This window comes from Cricetulus griseus, chromosome 2 (assembly GCF_003668045.3).
Source record: "Cricetulus griseus strain 17A/GY chromosome 2, alternate assembly CriGri-PICRH-1.0, whole genome shotgun sequence".
NCBI lineage: Eukaryota > Metazoa > Chordata > Mammalia > Rodentia > Cricetidae > Cricetulus > Cricetulus griseus.
This window is the reverse complement of record NC_048595.1, coordinates 41755395-41772555: the sequence shown is the minus strand read 5'-3', so window position 1 is coordinate 41772555 and position 17161 is coordinate 41755395. Positions and strand designations below refer to the sequence as shown.

At 41.8% G+C, this 17161-nt stretch overlaps 1 protein-coding gene across 1 annotated transcript in view; it reads right to left on the bottom strand.

The window, feature by feature from the left end:
- Nucleotides 1–17161, bottom strand: part of Scp2 (sterol carrier protein 2) — a 75541-nt gene that overhangs the window by 17539 nt on the left and 40841 nt on the right. The window contains exons 11-13 of the mRNA XM_027402413.2: nt 16657–16764; nt 11522–11675; nt 1584–1686 (exon numbers count right to left, since the gene is read on the bottom strand). Coding sequence (XP_027258214.1) covers nt 1584–1686; nt 11522–11675; nt 16657–16764 — 365 coding nt within the window. The remainder of the gene's footprint in view (nt 1–1583; nt 1687–11521; nt 11676–16656; nt 16765–17161) is intronic.

Here is a 17161-nt window from a genome sequence, read left to right as displayed (position 1 = left end):
ATGCCCCAAGATGGCAGCCTGATGGTCCTCCAGCTCTTGTCCCAGTGCCATGTCATCCACCTGGCTCTGCTCCAGCCCCAGAAGGGCTAGAGAATGCTGGTCCTTTCACAAGGCACACTAGCTACAGTGTAGACAGCTATTAAGAAATCCTCTGCCCTACATTAAGGGACTTAAGAAATGTGCTCTTCATTCCCTCTGTGGATCATACACAAAAATCTTAAAAACAACAAAAAACACTTGTTCTTGTAGAGATCCTGGGTTTGAGTCCCCGAACCCACCCAGCATCTCTCTCTCTCTCTCTCTCTCTCTCTCTCTCTCTCTCTCTCTCTCTCACACACACACACACACACACACACACATAATTCCAGTTCATGCTGGCAAAACACCCATACACATAAAATTTTTTAATTTAATTATGGTACATAAAAATAGATTTTCATGTATAGTACAATAAATCCAACATGTATCAAAAGAGTAGTTAAGTGTGTGCATTTTACATTTTAGTTTAGTTTACTATGCTAACATTTTAGTGAACTCTAAATGGTACAATTGAAATTTTGACATTTTTCTTTTCTTTTTAAAAAAGATTTACTCTTTTGTACTTATTTTTTAAATATCATATTGTTAATAAATTTAGATTTGATAGTTTTTTATTACTTATTTATTTATCTTATATGCATTGCTGTTTTGCTTGCATATATGACTGTATGAGGGTATCAAATTTAATATGTATAAATGTTTTGGTGCCTGGAGAGGCCAGAAGAGGGTACTGTATCCCTTAGAATTGGGCGTTATACACTGTTTCAAGTCACTATGTGGGTGCTGGAAACCCAGCCCTGGATCTCTGCAAGAGCTCTCAACTTCTGAACTGTCTCTGAAGCTACATAAAAATTTTTTCCTTTTTATGTGTTCCTGTATTGTGTGAATTTGTAAAATTAGAATTCTTTTTTTGCAAGAAGGAAGTAGCAAATAAAAAAAGACTTTGAAAACTGAGTGTGATGACTACCCTGTTAAGCCTAGTACTTCAGAGCTGAGGCCGAAGGACTATTATGTGTTTATGGCCAGCAAACAATCTATCAAAAAGACAAAAAAGGCTCCTTACATCTGAACTATACCCACAACTGGATATCTTCCCAACAAAGAAAACGAAATGCTTTTAAACATTATTTACTATAGTCTTTACATTCAAACCTGGAGATGTGCTCTGAGGGGTGGTGGCATACACCTTTAGTCCCAGCACTTGGGAGTCAGAGGCAGTTAGATCTCTATGTGAGTTTGAGGCCAGACTGGTCTACAGAGTGAGCTCCAGGACAGCCAGGACTATACACAGAGAAACCCTGTCTTGAAAAACCAAAAACCCAAACAAACAAAAATAAATAAATAAATAATAAATAAATAAATAAAACAAATCTGGAGATGTGTACATTTTCAAACTACAGTCTTACAAGAATTACAAAGAAGCCTGTGAAACACTCTGGATTCTAAAACACAGACTACTGTAGCACATGACACTATTTCACCTTGTGCTACCGCCAGCATCAGCTGAAACCGTGTGCCTCCCAGCCCTGGCTCTGGTCTCTCACCTCTTCAAGCTTCTTCTCGATCTCCTTAAAGACAAGATCTGCCTTGAATCCATCACCTGCAGAGCTGGTGGGCGCAGCCTCAATCTGATGAGTTCTGAAGGAGCTGTGGAAGGAATCAGTGTCAGCTCTGGGTGTCACAGAGGTATCTGGGTTTTCAACATATATGCAACAGTAACTTTCAAAAAGCCTAAGGACAGAGATGTTGCAACTCTGACCTAAAGAAAACCTTTAGTAAGTGTGTAAAACAATTACCCAACTTCCATTCCACAACAAACACTGAGTTCTCACTAGGTGAAGCTGCCCTTATGAAACTTACATGCCAGAGAGATCTTTAACAAAACAACAACAAAAAGCAGCTAAGTGGCAAGAAAGAAGGGACCTCCATGTGAGGTATGACATTGTAGATAATGGTCACAGAGAGCCCCTCCAGGGAGGTAATATTTATATTACATCTTCAACTGTGAAATGAACCAGGCCTACAAAGAGTTTTGGTGGGAAAGCCAAAGCTAGCCTGAAGGACCTTAGGTCTAAAGGTGGAAAAGGAAATACAAGGAAGCTAAAGGAGATACAGGCTGCCATGGTTACAGCAGAGGAGGAAGGCAGGCAGTGAGAAACCAAAGAGCACAGAACAGAACGAGGCCTCCCAAGCCTTAGGTAATTAGTTCAGTGGTTTTGTTTCTTCAATTTTCTTTTTGTCTGTTTATTTATCCATTTATTTGCAGCGCTGGGGATGGAGTCCAGACTCTTAGGCATGCTAGTGAAGCACTTTGCCACTAATGTGCCCCCAGCCCCTTTCATTTCAGTTTAAAGGTTTGGCATGTAACTCAGTGGGAGAACATGCATTCATCACGCAACAAAAAACAGACATATTAACAAACCACCCCCCCACACACACCCCAAGTTTCAGTTTTAAGTATAATCAAAACAATGGAGCATGATCTAATTTGTGTCTTGGAAAAGAAATCTAGCTGTCAGCTAGAAAACAGACAAGCTGGGAGACAAGCAGCTCAACTAAGAGTCTATTGCAATCATCCAAACGAGAAATGATGGCAATCAGAGCCTAATTACAAGCAAATGGATGAGGCAGTGGAGCACAGGCAAGGCTGGACTAGAGATTCACTTCTACCCATGATAGGAGATAATGTGTTGCATGACACATTGCTGATACCTAGGAGACAACCACTGATAATGGCCTGATGTGGCATCAGCAACATAGCTCTTAAAGCTCATAAGGGCCTCTTCCATTCACAAACAGTAGGATTCTGAGCAAATGACTGACTTCTTCCCACTACACAATGGGAGGGAGGGAAAAGACAGTGCCAATGACTTTGCAGAATTAAAACAAGAGCCTGAGAAGCACCTAATAGTGTGGAGTCCATGGAAAACAATAATAGCCATGAAGGTTGTAGGCTATAGGAAGTGTTAGGTCTGAGGAAGCAGTCAACTTTCAGCTGTGAGCTGTTAGATAATTCCTGACAGACCAGCACAGACTGGTGAAGGCAGGGGAGCCGGTCACAGGAGGGAAGCACATCTAGTCCCACCATCATTCCTCCCTCCCCTTTCACTTCAGTTTGAAGGTTTGGCATGTAGCTCAGTGGTAGAACATGCATTCGTCATGCTTAAGGACCCAGGTTGGGCCCCCACCCCCAAATACACTTCTCCTTTTCTTCTTTCCCTGTTTCTTATCATCTGTCTAACTATCATCTATCTATCCTTTATTTTTCATCTATCATTTATGTATCATCTACCTATCAATTATGTATCATCTATCCATCATCTATCTGTCTTCATCTATCATTTATATATATGGGAATTGAACCCAGGAGCTACAACACGCTAAGCAGGTCTTTATAGTAAGAGCTACACTCACATCCCTCTTTCAGTCATTTCATAACCATCTAAGCTGGTATGATAGTATAAGCCTGTAATCTCAGTACTTAGGAGAGTCTAGAGGACTGAGTTCAAAGTCAACCTTAGCTACATAGTGAGTTTCAAGCTAACCTGGGCTACCTACTAATACCTTGTCTCAGAAAAAAGAACTAACTGGGCATAGAGGCACATGCCTCTGATCCCAGCATTCTGGAGACAGGAGCAGGCACATTCCTGACCATCCTGGTCTACATAGGGAATTCCAGGAATACATAGTAAGACCTTGTTTGAAAGAAAAAGGAAGGAAGGGAGGGAGGGATGCACCAGCCCTTAAACACATAAGCAACACCCAATGGTTGCAGGCAAAATGCAAGGCAATAATGTTGAAGGAATGATCTGAGAGGTAAGATCCCACTAATACCTTATTAGAGCAAGGAGGGGATCTGCCTCCCTAAAGACCAAGCTGCTAAGATCTTGAGGGCAAAAAACGCTGATATGATGAAAGAAAATAAAGTAAGATCAGGGTGACCAACACAGCAAATGGGGAGAAAATGACATGTCATGAAGGTGGACAACTGGACAGAAGACACAGGCGGCACAAAGCTAGGAATCTGGGAAGCCACAGAGACAGCAGCAGTAAAGCAGAAGAGTGCTGTAATCCTCCCAACAGTGCACAATGACCCAGAGAGGGGACATGAAACAGGTGAAGAGAATGGTTAGGAGGCCGCTGCAGTGGTCCAGGTATAAGTGCTAGTGGCCTGGACTGTGGGCACAGTCTGCTAATGGAAATGACAAGAAGGGAACAGATTCAAAACAAAAACAGAATCTAGACACTTCGTTGCTGGAGTGAGGGATATGGAAAGAGGGAGGAAAGGCTGTCTTGGGAGTAACTGGGAACGACAGTGCCTTGAGGGAGGAAGAGTGAAGAGGGAGCAGAGAGGACTGGTGATCTACCTCAGCCATCAAGAGCTGGAGAAGTCTGTGATGTCAAAGGCAGGAGGACAGGAGAGTACAGAACTCACAGGAGTCAATCCAGGCAGGAGATCAAGTGGGGTAATGACCACCAACAGAATCAAAAGTATTGAAACCCTGGAATGGACTACAGAGAAGGCAAGACAGGACAATGGCCTTTGGAACCCATTATTTAGAGGTCTAGGAGCCAGAAACCAGGCAAAGGTCACAGAAGCCTAGAGCAGAAAGCATAGGAGATAAGAGTCGCTAAGTGAAACACTGCCAAAAGATCAAGTGCCCAGGAGATGTGACAACACTAATCTGGTTCTTCTGAGACACCATTTATGGACCAGTAAATTGAGTCCATCCCTGGAGCGGTGATAGCTAGGAAGAGTGAATGTTAGGGGAGGGGGGGGGACAAAAAGGGAATCTTTGGGTAATCTCTTAAAGAAATGCAGATTTCTTCTGGGTGTAAGCACAAAACAGTCCTGTGTTTATGATCTTCTCCAGGATTTTAGTGGTGTATACCTGTAATCTTAGCACTTGGGAGGTAGAGGCAGGAGAACGGAGAGCTGGAGATCATCCTCAGATACATAGTGAGTTCACAGCCATCTTGGGCTTCACGAGACCATATCACAACCCCACATCACATAAACTTCATCACCCAATCCACTTTTTTTTTTTTTTTGGTTTTTCGAGACAGGGTTTCTCTGTGTAGCTTTGGAGCCTATCCTGGCACTCACTCTGGAGACCAGGCTGGCCTCGAACTCACAGAGATCCGCCTGCCTCTGCCTCCCGAGTGCTGGGATTAAAGGCGTGCACCACCAACACCCGGTCTGTAACTCCATTCTATAGACAATGCATGAATGTGGTTTACAAACATACATTCAGACAAAACAGACATACACATAAAATAAATGAGTCTTAAGAAAAAAAAAAATTGTCGGGGCTGGAGAGATGGCTCAGAGGTTAAGAGTACTGACTCTCTTCCAGAAGTCTTGAGTTCAATTCCCAGCAACCACATGGTGTCTCACAATCATCTATAATGAGATCTGGTGCCCTCTTCCAGCCTGCAGGCATACATGCAGGCAGAACATTGTATACACAATAAATTTTTTAAAAAATCTTTAAAAAAAAAAAAGAAAGAAAAAATTGCCTCATGTGGTGGCATACACCTTTAATCCTAACACTTCAGAGACAGAGGCAGGTAAATTTCTGTAAATTCAAGGCCATCCTGGGCCACAGTAAACTCCATGCCAGGGCTACATAGTGAAATCCTGTCTTAAATAAATAAGTCTGTTTTTTAACCTTTAATCATCAATGTGCCCTCTTCCCAGCTACACAATTCTTGACTCTATCTGGTAAAATAATCGACCCTGGCAGCCCCAAAGTGTGCAAAGTATCTTGACTATGTGGCAGGTCCAGACATATTTCCAAAGGTCACGGTCTCCCTTGTTTGAAAAAGCTCTTCATTGATTAACCAATATTTCATCTAGATTAGAAGAAAAGTTAACATACAAAATACTGTTAATATTTTCTGAACATCCTTCCTTGCAAGTTACATAATATATGCCCTATTTGAAAGAAACTGAATAATAACTTAAACTCGGATAGCTCTCACACAGAAGATATTTCTCCTGATTTCTTTCTGTTTCATTATTTACTTTGTTTTGTCTTGCCATGTTGCTCAGGCTAGCTTACGTGATCTTCCCCTCAGCCTCCCAAGTCCCAATACTGGTGTATGCATATCATTGTACCTAGAGTCTCATAACTTCTTTTGATAAAAAAATTTTAGTAGAAACTAAATTGTGATTTGTTTTTATTTGAATTTGGTAAACACATGTTTACTGGAATAAGTCTAGCAGTGGATAATGTTGGAAGGGGCTTAAAGATTAATTTAAAGAATATTCTAGTTTGTGTTTGGATTCCTACTAGATACATGGCAAATTTCACTATAAGGCCTTCACAGACTCTGTATCAACAAATTTACACTGTGATGGTGGCTAAGACTTTACTTCTAAATCTGAAGCTTTCTTTAGCTAAACTGTCTTAACTCTGATCTCCAATTATCTATAATTATCTATAGTGAGTTTAGTACTACCTACCATGTGGGTTTTTTTTTTGTTTTTTTTTTTTTCTTTTTTTGGTTTTTCGAGACAGGGTTTCTCTGTGTAGCTTTTGGAGCCTATCCTGGCACTTGCTCTGTAGACCAGGCTGGCTTCGAACTCACAGAGATCCGCCTGCCTCTGCCTTCCGAGTGCTGGGATTAAAGGCGTGTGCACCACCAATGCCCGGCTCATGTGGGGTTTTTATACAAAGAAATTTGTCTGTGGAAGCATTGGTTGGTATGAAGCACTTTCATAGCATATACAATACCCTGGGTTTAATACCCAGCACAGCAGAAATAAAATAAAAAGTCAATACAAAGCACCTAGCATGTTCATGGCACATACCAGGCCTTTTTAAAGATCTCTTGCAATTCAACAACTGAAAGATTTTAGTTTGCTGAGAGAAAAAGTTTTGAAAGATTTTAGTTCACAGAGAGAAAGTTTCCCACGGGCCTTGGCCCATTACAAGGAAGTTGGCCCCAACCCTGGGCACATCCTATGGTTTAGATGGGGGCGATCGCCAAGACAACCCTCTTTGGGTCACACCTGGCTGGCCAACAGACAATCAAGGACTTTCTAGGGTACGTTCTGTGGTTTTTCCTTTGTAGAAAAGCAGGTCACACCTGGATGACCACTCTAACATGAGATCATACTTTGTAATCAATCACTTTGTGCCCCTTGTCTGTATGCTAATCTGCGGTTTTTTCCTATATAAGGAGCTTGCACCCTATGCTTGGGTGTGCAGCTTTCCCCGATATTGCTGACGCCTGAATGCGCATTCGTTCAATAAACCCTCTTGCTTTTGCGGCTCTTGGTCTGATTTCTGAGTCTCGGGGGTTCCTCGGGACCCTGTGCCCTTTAGGGGCCTGGGGTCTTTCAACAACACCACAACCCATCATTTACATTGCTGAAGACTTTAACGGACAGTTCTCCAACGATGACACTCAAATGGTGAATAAGCAGCCCAGGAAATGATCTCCAGAAAAATGATTAGCTACTGAGGAGATGCAAGCAAAATTGTGGGGTACCACTTCACATGCACAAGGACTGCTAAAATAAAAGACCAGTAATGACAAGAGTAAGGAGGAGCTTTCATGCAAATATCATTCAGCCTTCAAAAGGAATATAGCTTCTTGAAAATACTATGTTAAATCAAAGAAGCCAGCCATGAAAGAATACCATATGACTTCTTGTATATGAAACATGCAGAGTAGGCAAACCCAGAGACAGGGAGTGAACAACTGTCAGACTACAAATGAAACAGACTGGAAGTGAAAGCATTTGGGGTATGAGTTTGGGGAATGGGGTGGGGGGGGGGTGAAAATGTTCTAAAACTGATCATGGTAAGGATAACCCTGTAAATCACTGAACAGACTTTAAATGGTGAACTGTGCAGCATGTAAAGTGTATTTTAATAGAGTAGTTTAAAAATCACTTCTAAAGTGTTACCGTTACTCTTAGTATTTGAGATGAATACAAAGTCCTCCAAATGAGTCATTCAGTCTTAAATACAATGGGTAACAGGTCATTATGTCATTGATTTTTCTGATCAGAGAGGATTATGCAGTTGCGACATGGAGTAAAGTTCACAAGCCATCAGCAAGTACCTTTGATCTCAGAGCTGGCAGATGAGTCCAAATTGCATGACAGATACAGAGCCTCAAGAGCTGAGAGTTAAAAAGAAATCTCTTCAGGATATGGTGGGAAGTGCAACCAGACCCTCCTTGGCTGTGGCTGTGACAAGGGGATATTTCCCATTTTGTACTAAAAAGTCAAGTTCATTTTTTCCAAACTCCTGAGAGATATCTCAAATTCAATAAATAATACCATTTCAACTACTTAACCAGGGAGATGAACTAGAGGCACAGAGAAGAAGAAAGGCAAAAGTGCGGTGGTGGGGGGGGGTAAACTCACAGTTCACCCATAATCTACAGTGTATCACAGGCACACTTTGGAAGTTTTCTTAACTCTTAACTCTGAAGTAAATAATTTCAATATTTTCTAATAGTCCCCAAACAGGTATCATGACAAAAAAGTTAGTAGGGTGCTCTTTCTGGTCACCTCTCCCTAAAATGGCGCCATTTACACATGGTATTTAACTAGTTTTCTAGAGCTGGGCAGTAGTGGCGCATGACTTTAATACCAGCACTCAGGAGGCAAAGGCAGGCGGATCTCTGTGAGTTCGAGACCAGCCTGGTCTACAAGAGCTAGTTCCGGGACAGCCAGGACTCCATAGAGAAAACTTTAAAAACAAAACAAACAACTAGTTTTCTAAATTCCTATTCTAACGTGAGTATAGAGGCACATATGTCACATGATATTATCCCTGCATTTCTATTTAAAAATAAGCTAAACTAATGCATATATGTGTCCACTGTGTCTCCTGAGAAGGCCTGGGAGTAGCAATGAGCACCTCGTTAGTGACCAAGTGTGGTGTCTCAGCATCATTCTCTACTACAGGAAACCAAGACTCCTTGGAGAAATGACTGATGCTAGGGATGAGACATGGGAAATGTAAGAGGAGATGGAGAGATGAACCCAAATTTTTGTTCCCAGAACCCACATCAGACAGCTTACAACCACCTACAATTCCACCTCCAGGGGACCTGTTACCTTAACTCACCTGCATCTGCATGCCCAAACACACACAGGAAAATAAATATTAAAAATTTTAAAAAGAAAGTAGAAGGAGAAAGTGGGCTATCTTCTTGAGCCAGAAAAACGGGGAAGTTAGTACTGTAATGACTCATGGGACACAAGTGTCACCTTGAGGAGAATTCCCACTGGCCAAACCAGGGGCATTTTCAGCACCAAAACAACAGATACTAAAGCAGTGTGACCCCTGGGTAAAATAATGACTCGTGACTTCATACAGTGTATATGAATACATTTAAGAACGGAGAGGAGGGAAAGTTCTTTCTTAAAGCAGAATGTCAGTTAGTAAATACAGAAGAAAAAGTTAGAAAATCATCAATGGGTATTAAAATTAAAGGAGAGCCCCTGTTTGCCTTTTTCATGAATGTACTGACATTCACAAAAAGGGCAAACCAGAGAGGCAGAAAACAGAGCAGGGCTTGCAAAGAAGGTCGAGCAAGGATTGTAGGAAGGGTACATAAAGACTAAAGAGTTGGGCATGGTGGCACACGCCTTTACTCCCAGCACTCGGGAGGCAGAGGCAGGTGGATCTCTCTGAGTTCGAGGTCAGCCTGGTCTACAGAGCGAGTTACAGGACAGCCAGAGCTACATAGTGAGACTGTCTCAAAAAGAAGAAGAACTAGAGGACAAGGGAAGCAGGCCACAGAATCATCCTGCATCTTAACTGTGGTGGGAATTACAGATTGTACGCCACCTTCGTGTGAGAACTTGCAGGAATATACCTAAAAGTTGAAGCAGGACGATAACTGCCTCTAAAATAAGGTTAGCCTGGGCTACAGGGTGAGACTGTCTCAAAAAAAAAAAAAAGTGGACAAACTTCCTAATTTTATTCTGAAGAAAATGAAGTATCTATGCCAATTATACCATCTGTGTGGGTTTTTCATAGCTTGACTTTTACTAAGGGGTTTCAACTACAAGAGTGAATGGGGTAGTGTTCCAGGTTCATCAGCACAGAATGGATGAATCAGATTTGGAAAGAATAAGATTCAACCCCCTTTGTTTGACTCAAAAGCACCTACACACTATGAGACTGATCCTAGGGGGCAGGAAAAGTCACAACTTTAATTAAGCCTCAAGAGACCCAAACTGGAGTAGACCTAAGGGTTACAAAAGGCTGTGAATATTTAAAAAGGAGATAGTCTTTGAGATGGGTCTTAATGTTGGAAACAAAAATAAAATTCTAAGCAGAGAAAGCAGAGTGAGACCAGGCAAAGGAAAAACACCTCAAGGTTTGTAAAGGTGAAGACTACAATGGGATCTGTAAGTGTGCCCCTACCCTTTGTAGAACAAAAATGTGTGAATAAATGATTAAGTGATTACCAAGAATTACAAGAGAAAAAGAGTCTGTTAATGTTAAAAAGCCACAGTACGGTTAAAGACTTTTAAAGGATGGAAATTATGTCAATGATAATCAATTCATTCTGCTCAGAACACACCTGACCTCAGACCAGGCCCTGAGGTATCCCAGCACACTCAGAAGCAAGGTCGTTCACTTATGGCCAAAGGTGGTGGTGCACGCCTTTGATCCCAGCAGAGGCAGGCAGATCTCTTAAGTTTGAAGCCAGCCTGGTCTATAGCATGAGTTCCAGGACAGCTAGGTCTACAAAGAGAAACCCTGTCTTGATGAAACCAAAACAAACAAACAAAGGCTCACCGTGAAAAGGAATAATTAAAGCAAGAAGAAACGAAAGACAGATTTTGTGGACCAGGGAAGAGTCACTGGGATTTGGTAACAGAGGCAGGGAGCCGGTGAAAGGAAAAATTGGAAGATCCGAAAGAGGATACACATAATCTGGAACTAGTTACAGAAGGTGGTGGAAAACCAAGCGTACAGAGGAGCGCTGGGCCTTGGAGAAGGAGGAGCAACCGAGAGGCTGCAAGGCAGTTGAGGGATCCCAGAGGGCTGGGACAGAGGTACCTGAAGGAGCAGGTGCTTCCTTCATAGAGGGAGAAAGCAAGACACAAGGAATTCGAGCAGCAATGACACCTTATTCAGAACCCTGAATGCAAGGGTCCAATGGCACATACTTGGTTGGTTTCTCCGAACCACTCCGGCAACCCGAGAGGCCAAAGGAGAAAGCCGACCGTGGCAAAGGAAACCAGAAGGTGACTTGCCTGGATTCTACAGACTTGTGGGTCAGCATTCCTGGCTTCGCTGCCTCTTTCCGAACAAAATTCCCCTAAGGTTGACTGAGCTTTAAAACTAAGTCTTAACTTTTAAAGTCATATTAAAGAAGTAATGTCATGCTTTACCTCAAATGCCTATTCAAATTGTGAACTTTTTAAAATATGCAACTGTCACTTACTGTGAACGATCAGAAGGACAAAAGTGACAAAACTTGGTATTCCACTTACCTGGCAGCTTCAGGAAAACCCATCCTGTAGAGCGTAACAACCACAGCTCCTCCGAGGCCTAAATTGTGCTGCAGAGCCACCTTTGCCCCAGGAACCTGCCTCTTTCCGGCTTCGCCTCTCAGATGCCAGCAGAGCTCCACGCACTGAGCCAGACCTGGCGAGTCGAGCACAGAGCGCCCCGGGCCGCGTTAGAACGAAGTCTCCGCCCACTGGCCCCACGCGAGCCGCTAGTACGGACTTCTTGCCAAAGCCACCCTCGCTTCAGGAACTTAAAGCCCAAGATTCGCTGCTAGTTCCCACGCTAAGAGATCTAAAAAAATTCGAGTTCAGGAAATCGTGAAATGCTCACTCTTTCTTCAACCCATTCTTTTCTGGCAAGTTGAAATCGAAAACATAGCATCTAGCCAATTGTGGTGGCTCACACCTTTAGTCCCAGCACTCAGGAGGCAGAGGCAGGCGGATCTCTACAGGTTCAAGGCCAGTGTGTTCTACATATTGTAGGAGATGGGAGCGTTTTGAAAAGCAATGAGGAAGATCACATTGATCTCTAGAGAGGGGAATAGAAAGATACAGATGATATTAAGTGGGAAATGAAAAATTTGGGTAAGAGTAGGGGATCAAATTGGAGAGGGGAGAAGGAGACAATACTGATGGAAAGGAAGGAGGGATCTATAACACTAAGAATGTTTGAAATAGTCATAGGGGCTGGGCGGTGGCAGTACACACCTTTAATCCCAGCACTTGGGAGGCAGAGGCCTGCGGATCTCTGTGAGTTCTAGGCCAGCCTGGTCTACACAGCTAGTTCCAGGACAGCCAGCTCTGTTACACAGAGAAACCCGGTCTGGGGGTGGGGGTCATAGGAAAGCATCTAACTTTATATTTACCTAAAAGTACTTATGGTGCTACATACACACACACACACACACACACACACACACACACACACACACACACTTATTGTTTAAATGAAGTTATACATTTGGGATGATAATGCTTTTCCCAGTGCCAGGCATAAAAATCCTCCTTTTGAATTTTTGGTCAAGGGAGTTAAAGAAAGTCCCAAAACACTGAAGGTGTTGTTGTTACCCTTGGTTTCATCCCAGAAGTCAAAGGTAAGAGCCTATTGCTAAAGACGGCACATGCTAGGACACAGGACTCAGAGGAGTTGAGCTGGATCTAACCCAAAGGTAATTCTCCTCTCTGAGAATTACCTTTTTTAGTACCAGAAGGTGCTGTGGACGCTGGAAATAAAGGGGGGGTGAGAAATCAATAGTCCTACCCAGCTGAGGTGACTGTGAACCCCCCAAATGACCAGCCCAGCAAGATATCCCTAAAGGAACAATAGTGACATCCTTGACGGTAATCAACTGCTGTCAAATGAGGCTTAAGGCCCACTCAACAGGAAGGAAATCTCACCTGATACCATAACCTAGCCAATCACCAGTGGCTATGAGACCCTCCTGCCCCCACCTCCTAATCCAATATAATCTAACGGCATTCTGAACACTTATCCTTGTACCACAGAGAAGTGTACCTTTTACACCTCTTATGCCACTCAAATTCCTACCCTCACTCGGAAACACTTAGCTTGAAGATCTCAGTCAATAAAGCAGTTGCCACACAAGCTTGAGGGCCCGAGTTTGATCGCCAGAACTCACATAAAAAACAAACACCAGATGTGGTAGTGCATGTCTGTAATCCCAGTGTAGGGAGGCAAAGAAAGATCCTACCCTACTTGGTAAACTCCCAGTCAGTGTCTCAAAAGTCAAGTGGATGGTACGCCATCTCAGGAATAACACATGGAACTGACCTCAGGCTTCCACAAGCATGTGCATTCATATGCACCCACACACATATGTACACATTCATTCCTCACATACACACACACATTTGAATGAATGACGGAGCTAAGAAATGCTACTACAATGTTTGTGTCTACCTTCAAAGTGTTTTAAAACTAAGTACATTCTATCTACATTCCTTCCCTGTTTTGTTTGGTTTTTTGGTTTTTTGGTTTTTTTGTACCCACGGAAGACAACTATGCTAGTTAGTTAATTTTATTATTTTTTAATTAATTTTTTTGTCAGCTTGACACATGCTACAGTCATCTGGGAAGAGGGAACCACAATTGAGAAAATGCCACCATCAAATTAACCTCAGGCAGGCAGTCAGCTAGCTCACTGTGGACAGTGCCATTCCTGGGCCAGTGGTCCTGGTCTAAAGAAGCGGAGTGAGCCGTGGAGAGCAAGCCAGTAAGCAGCATTCCTCCACAGTCTCTGCTAAGCTCTTGCCTCCAGGTGGGGCTGTGGTATGGAAGCATAAGGTCAAATAAACCCTTTCCTTCCTAGGTTGCTTTCAATCATGGTGTTTAGCTCAGCAATAGAAAGCAGACTAGGACAACTGAATGGCATGCCAATTTTGGCAAAATTGTCAAATTTGATAAGAAAATCCAATGTCAACAAGATTAAAGAAAAAGACACATTTCCTATTCTATGGATGGGCATGTATGCTGGTATAATTTTCTTTTGAAGAAAGTTTCTAAAGCTCGGATTTTTTTTTTTCAGAGACAGGGTTTCCATGTGTAGCTTTGGAGCCTGGAACTAGCCCTTGTAGACCAGACTGGTCTCGAATTCACAGAGATCCACCTGCCTCTGCCACCCAAGTGCTGGGATCAAAGGCATGCACCACCACTGCCTGGCAAGCTTGGAAAATTTTAATTATCTTTGACACATCTGCAATGTGCCCTACAGGTGCATTTTTTTTAAGTATGGAAAGATAAAAGCATGCTTACTGCAACCTGTTTGTGAGAATAAACCTAACACAATCCAGGTATCTGTCAGTAAGTGATTTTTTTTAACAATAAGAATATGGGGCTGGAGGGATAGCTCAGAGGTTAAGATCATTGGCTGCTCTTCCAGAGGTCCTGAGTTCAACTCCCAGCAACCACAAGTTGGCTCACAACCATCTGTAATGAGATCTGGTACCCTCTTCTGGCCTGCAGGGATACATGCAGACAGAACACTATATGTATAATAAATAAATAAATCTTTAGAAAAAGAATATGATGTGGGCATTAAAAAAGAATACAGAGGCTGGGTGGGGTGGCATGAGCTTATAATCCTAGCACTTTCCAGGCTAAGATGGGTATTCAGGTCAGCCTCAACTATATTGTGAGTTCAATGATAGCCTGACCTAAACAACAGATTTTGTCTCAAAAATAAATAAATAAATAAATAAAGCTAAAAGGATCTAGAGATACATGAAAATAACACTGTACAATATATGCACTTATGTGAATAAAACTTGGGGTATGCTTTTGTTTGATAGCAGGGTAGCCCAACCTAGCTTTTCTATGTGTGCACAAAGGAGCACACACACATACTAAATATGAAAGCAAATCTTACAAAAGTCTTAGATTCTATGGGAGGGATCTGACACTACTGGAAGGCAGACTCTGGCAGGAGGAAATTCATGCTGCACATCCCGGAGCACCCATGACAAACAGAAATAATTCCATAGAAAATAGAAAATAATAAACCCCTGCCAATTTTTTAAAGTGACATAATAAAAGAACCAAAGAGATAAAAGAATACAAATAGCAAGGTAGCACACCATACTGCATTGCCTGTAAATATGCAAGTCTGCTTACTTGGCCTCCTTTGTTTTATCTTTTTTCTTGAAGAGCTTGGTACAGTACTCAGGACCTTCTGTATCCTAGACAAGTGTTCTACCACTGAGCTAATTTGACAGCCCCTGCAACCTGTCACTTTATTCCTCTCTCTTCCCCAATCCATCTAGCTTTTCTATTTTCTACTATGTTATAAGCTTACAAAATCTGAGGGGTCTCTTGTTGTTTGTTAGTTTTTTGATACAGAGTCTCTCTATGTAGCTCTGGCTGTCCTGGAACTCACTCTGTAGATCAGGCTGGCCTCGAACTCACAAAAATTTGAATGTGTCTGTCTCCTGAGTGCTGGGTTCAAAAGTGTGTGCCACCACTACCCAGCTTGAGTTTTAAATAGAAATAAAGCAAGGCTAACTGTTTTAATAAATACATTGTTAACTATAACTTCTCTATTGTGAAAACTGGAAGAAGTTAAAATATTCTACTAACCAACACACACAAGATAATAAAGAGAAAATACAACCCAACCCATCCACCTTTACAGAAACAAACCACAGAAATTTACTACTAAGTTATTTTAGAAACTGCAATACAGAGCTGTCATTTTTCAGTTAAAGACCTAAGAGTCAAAGTAATTAATTCCGGTCAGAAGAATCACGTGGTCAATGGGCAGCAGAGTCATAGTAAAATTTGTATTTCATAATTTCTAGTCTGGTTTTCTCAAGAGAAGATGAGTTCCATGCAGTGCTAACATGTAATGTGCTCATCTGAAATGATCTTATCTGGCTAGTCTGGTGAGCTCTGTTAGGAAACATCTGTTAGTTAGGTAAAGGGAAATGAAGTGACTGCAATAAGGAAGCATGTAAAGCTCCAGTTACAGGGCGGAAGTGACAGCTCAGAGGTTAAGGACCAGGGTTCAAGTCCCAACACCCACATGGCAGTTCACAACTGTCTGTAACTCCAGTTCCATGGGATCTGGTATCCTCATGCAAGCAAAATCCCAATGTACATAAAAATAAAGAAATCTTTAAATAAAACAAATAAACAAATAAAGCTCTAGTCACACAGAGTTCAGAGAATAGAGAATACAGACATACTGAAATCATAGACTTCAGCCACTCACAGCAGCTCATACCTATAATCCCAGCATTTGGGAGGGATGGGGGGGAGTGTTGCTGCAAGTTTAAGGTCATCCTGAATTATATAGTGAGTTCCAGGCCAACTCTGATTTTGAAAAATCAAAACAAGATGGCTTAGCAGATAAGCATATGCCACCAAGCTTGATGACCTCAGTTTGAAGGCCAGGACCCACATAAAATTAGAAAGAGAGAGCCAATTCCCACAAGTTGTCCTATGATCTCCTCGTATGTGTGCTATAGAACATGAATATACATGAATACATACACAATATATAGATAAATTTTAAAAAATAATTAAAAACAAATCAGGGTCTAAAATGTAATTTTGACAAAAAATAAAAATAAAAACTTCTGAAATCTGTATGTATTGTTACCTGTTGCTCCCAGTGGGTGTCCCTTGGAAATGAGTCCACCACTAGGGTTTACGACCCACTTTCCTCCGTAAGTGTTATCTCCTCTGTCAACCAATGCTCCACCTTGCCCTATGGGAGAAAGAAATTAACATTCACAAATGTTGAAAAAAAAAAACATTGGATAGGAGGCGTGTTTGCCTAACTTTTCCATATAGCCAAGGATTTCTTAATATAAACATTTCTTAAGAGCTTAATAATTTGTTACAAATGCTTCTAAGTGTTGAGTAATGATGTTGAGCAATAAAGGCTTATCTTTTTTAAGGCTCATCTTTCAAAAATGTTCTACATGAAACAAAGCATTTACTAGTTCCTAATAGCCCTGTAGCTTCCAAAATTACCCCAACTCTAACAGAGAGGCAGAAAAGAACTAATACGACCAAAACAAATACTCTCAACACTGTAACTGAAAATTATAGTTTCAAAATTCATAAGTTTCCAAAATGCATTTATTTTCTCTCTGGCTTCA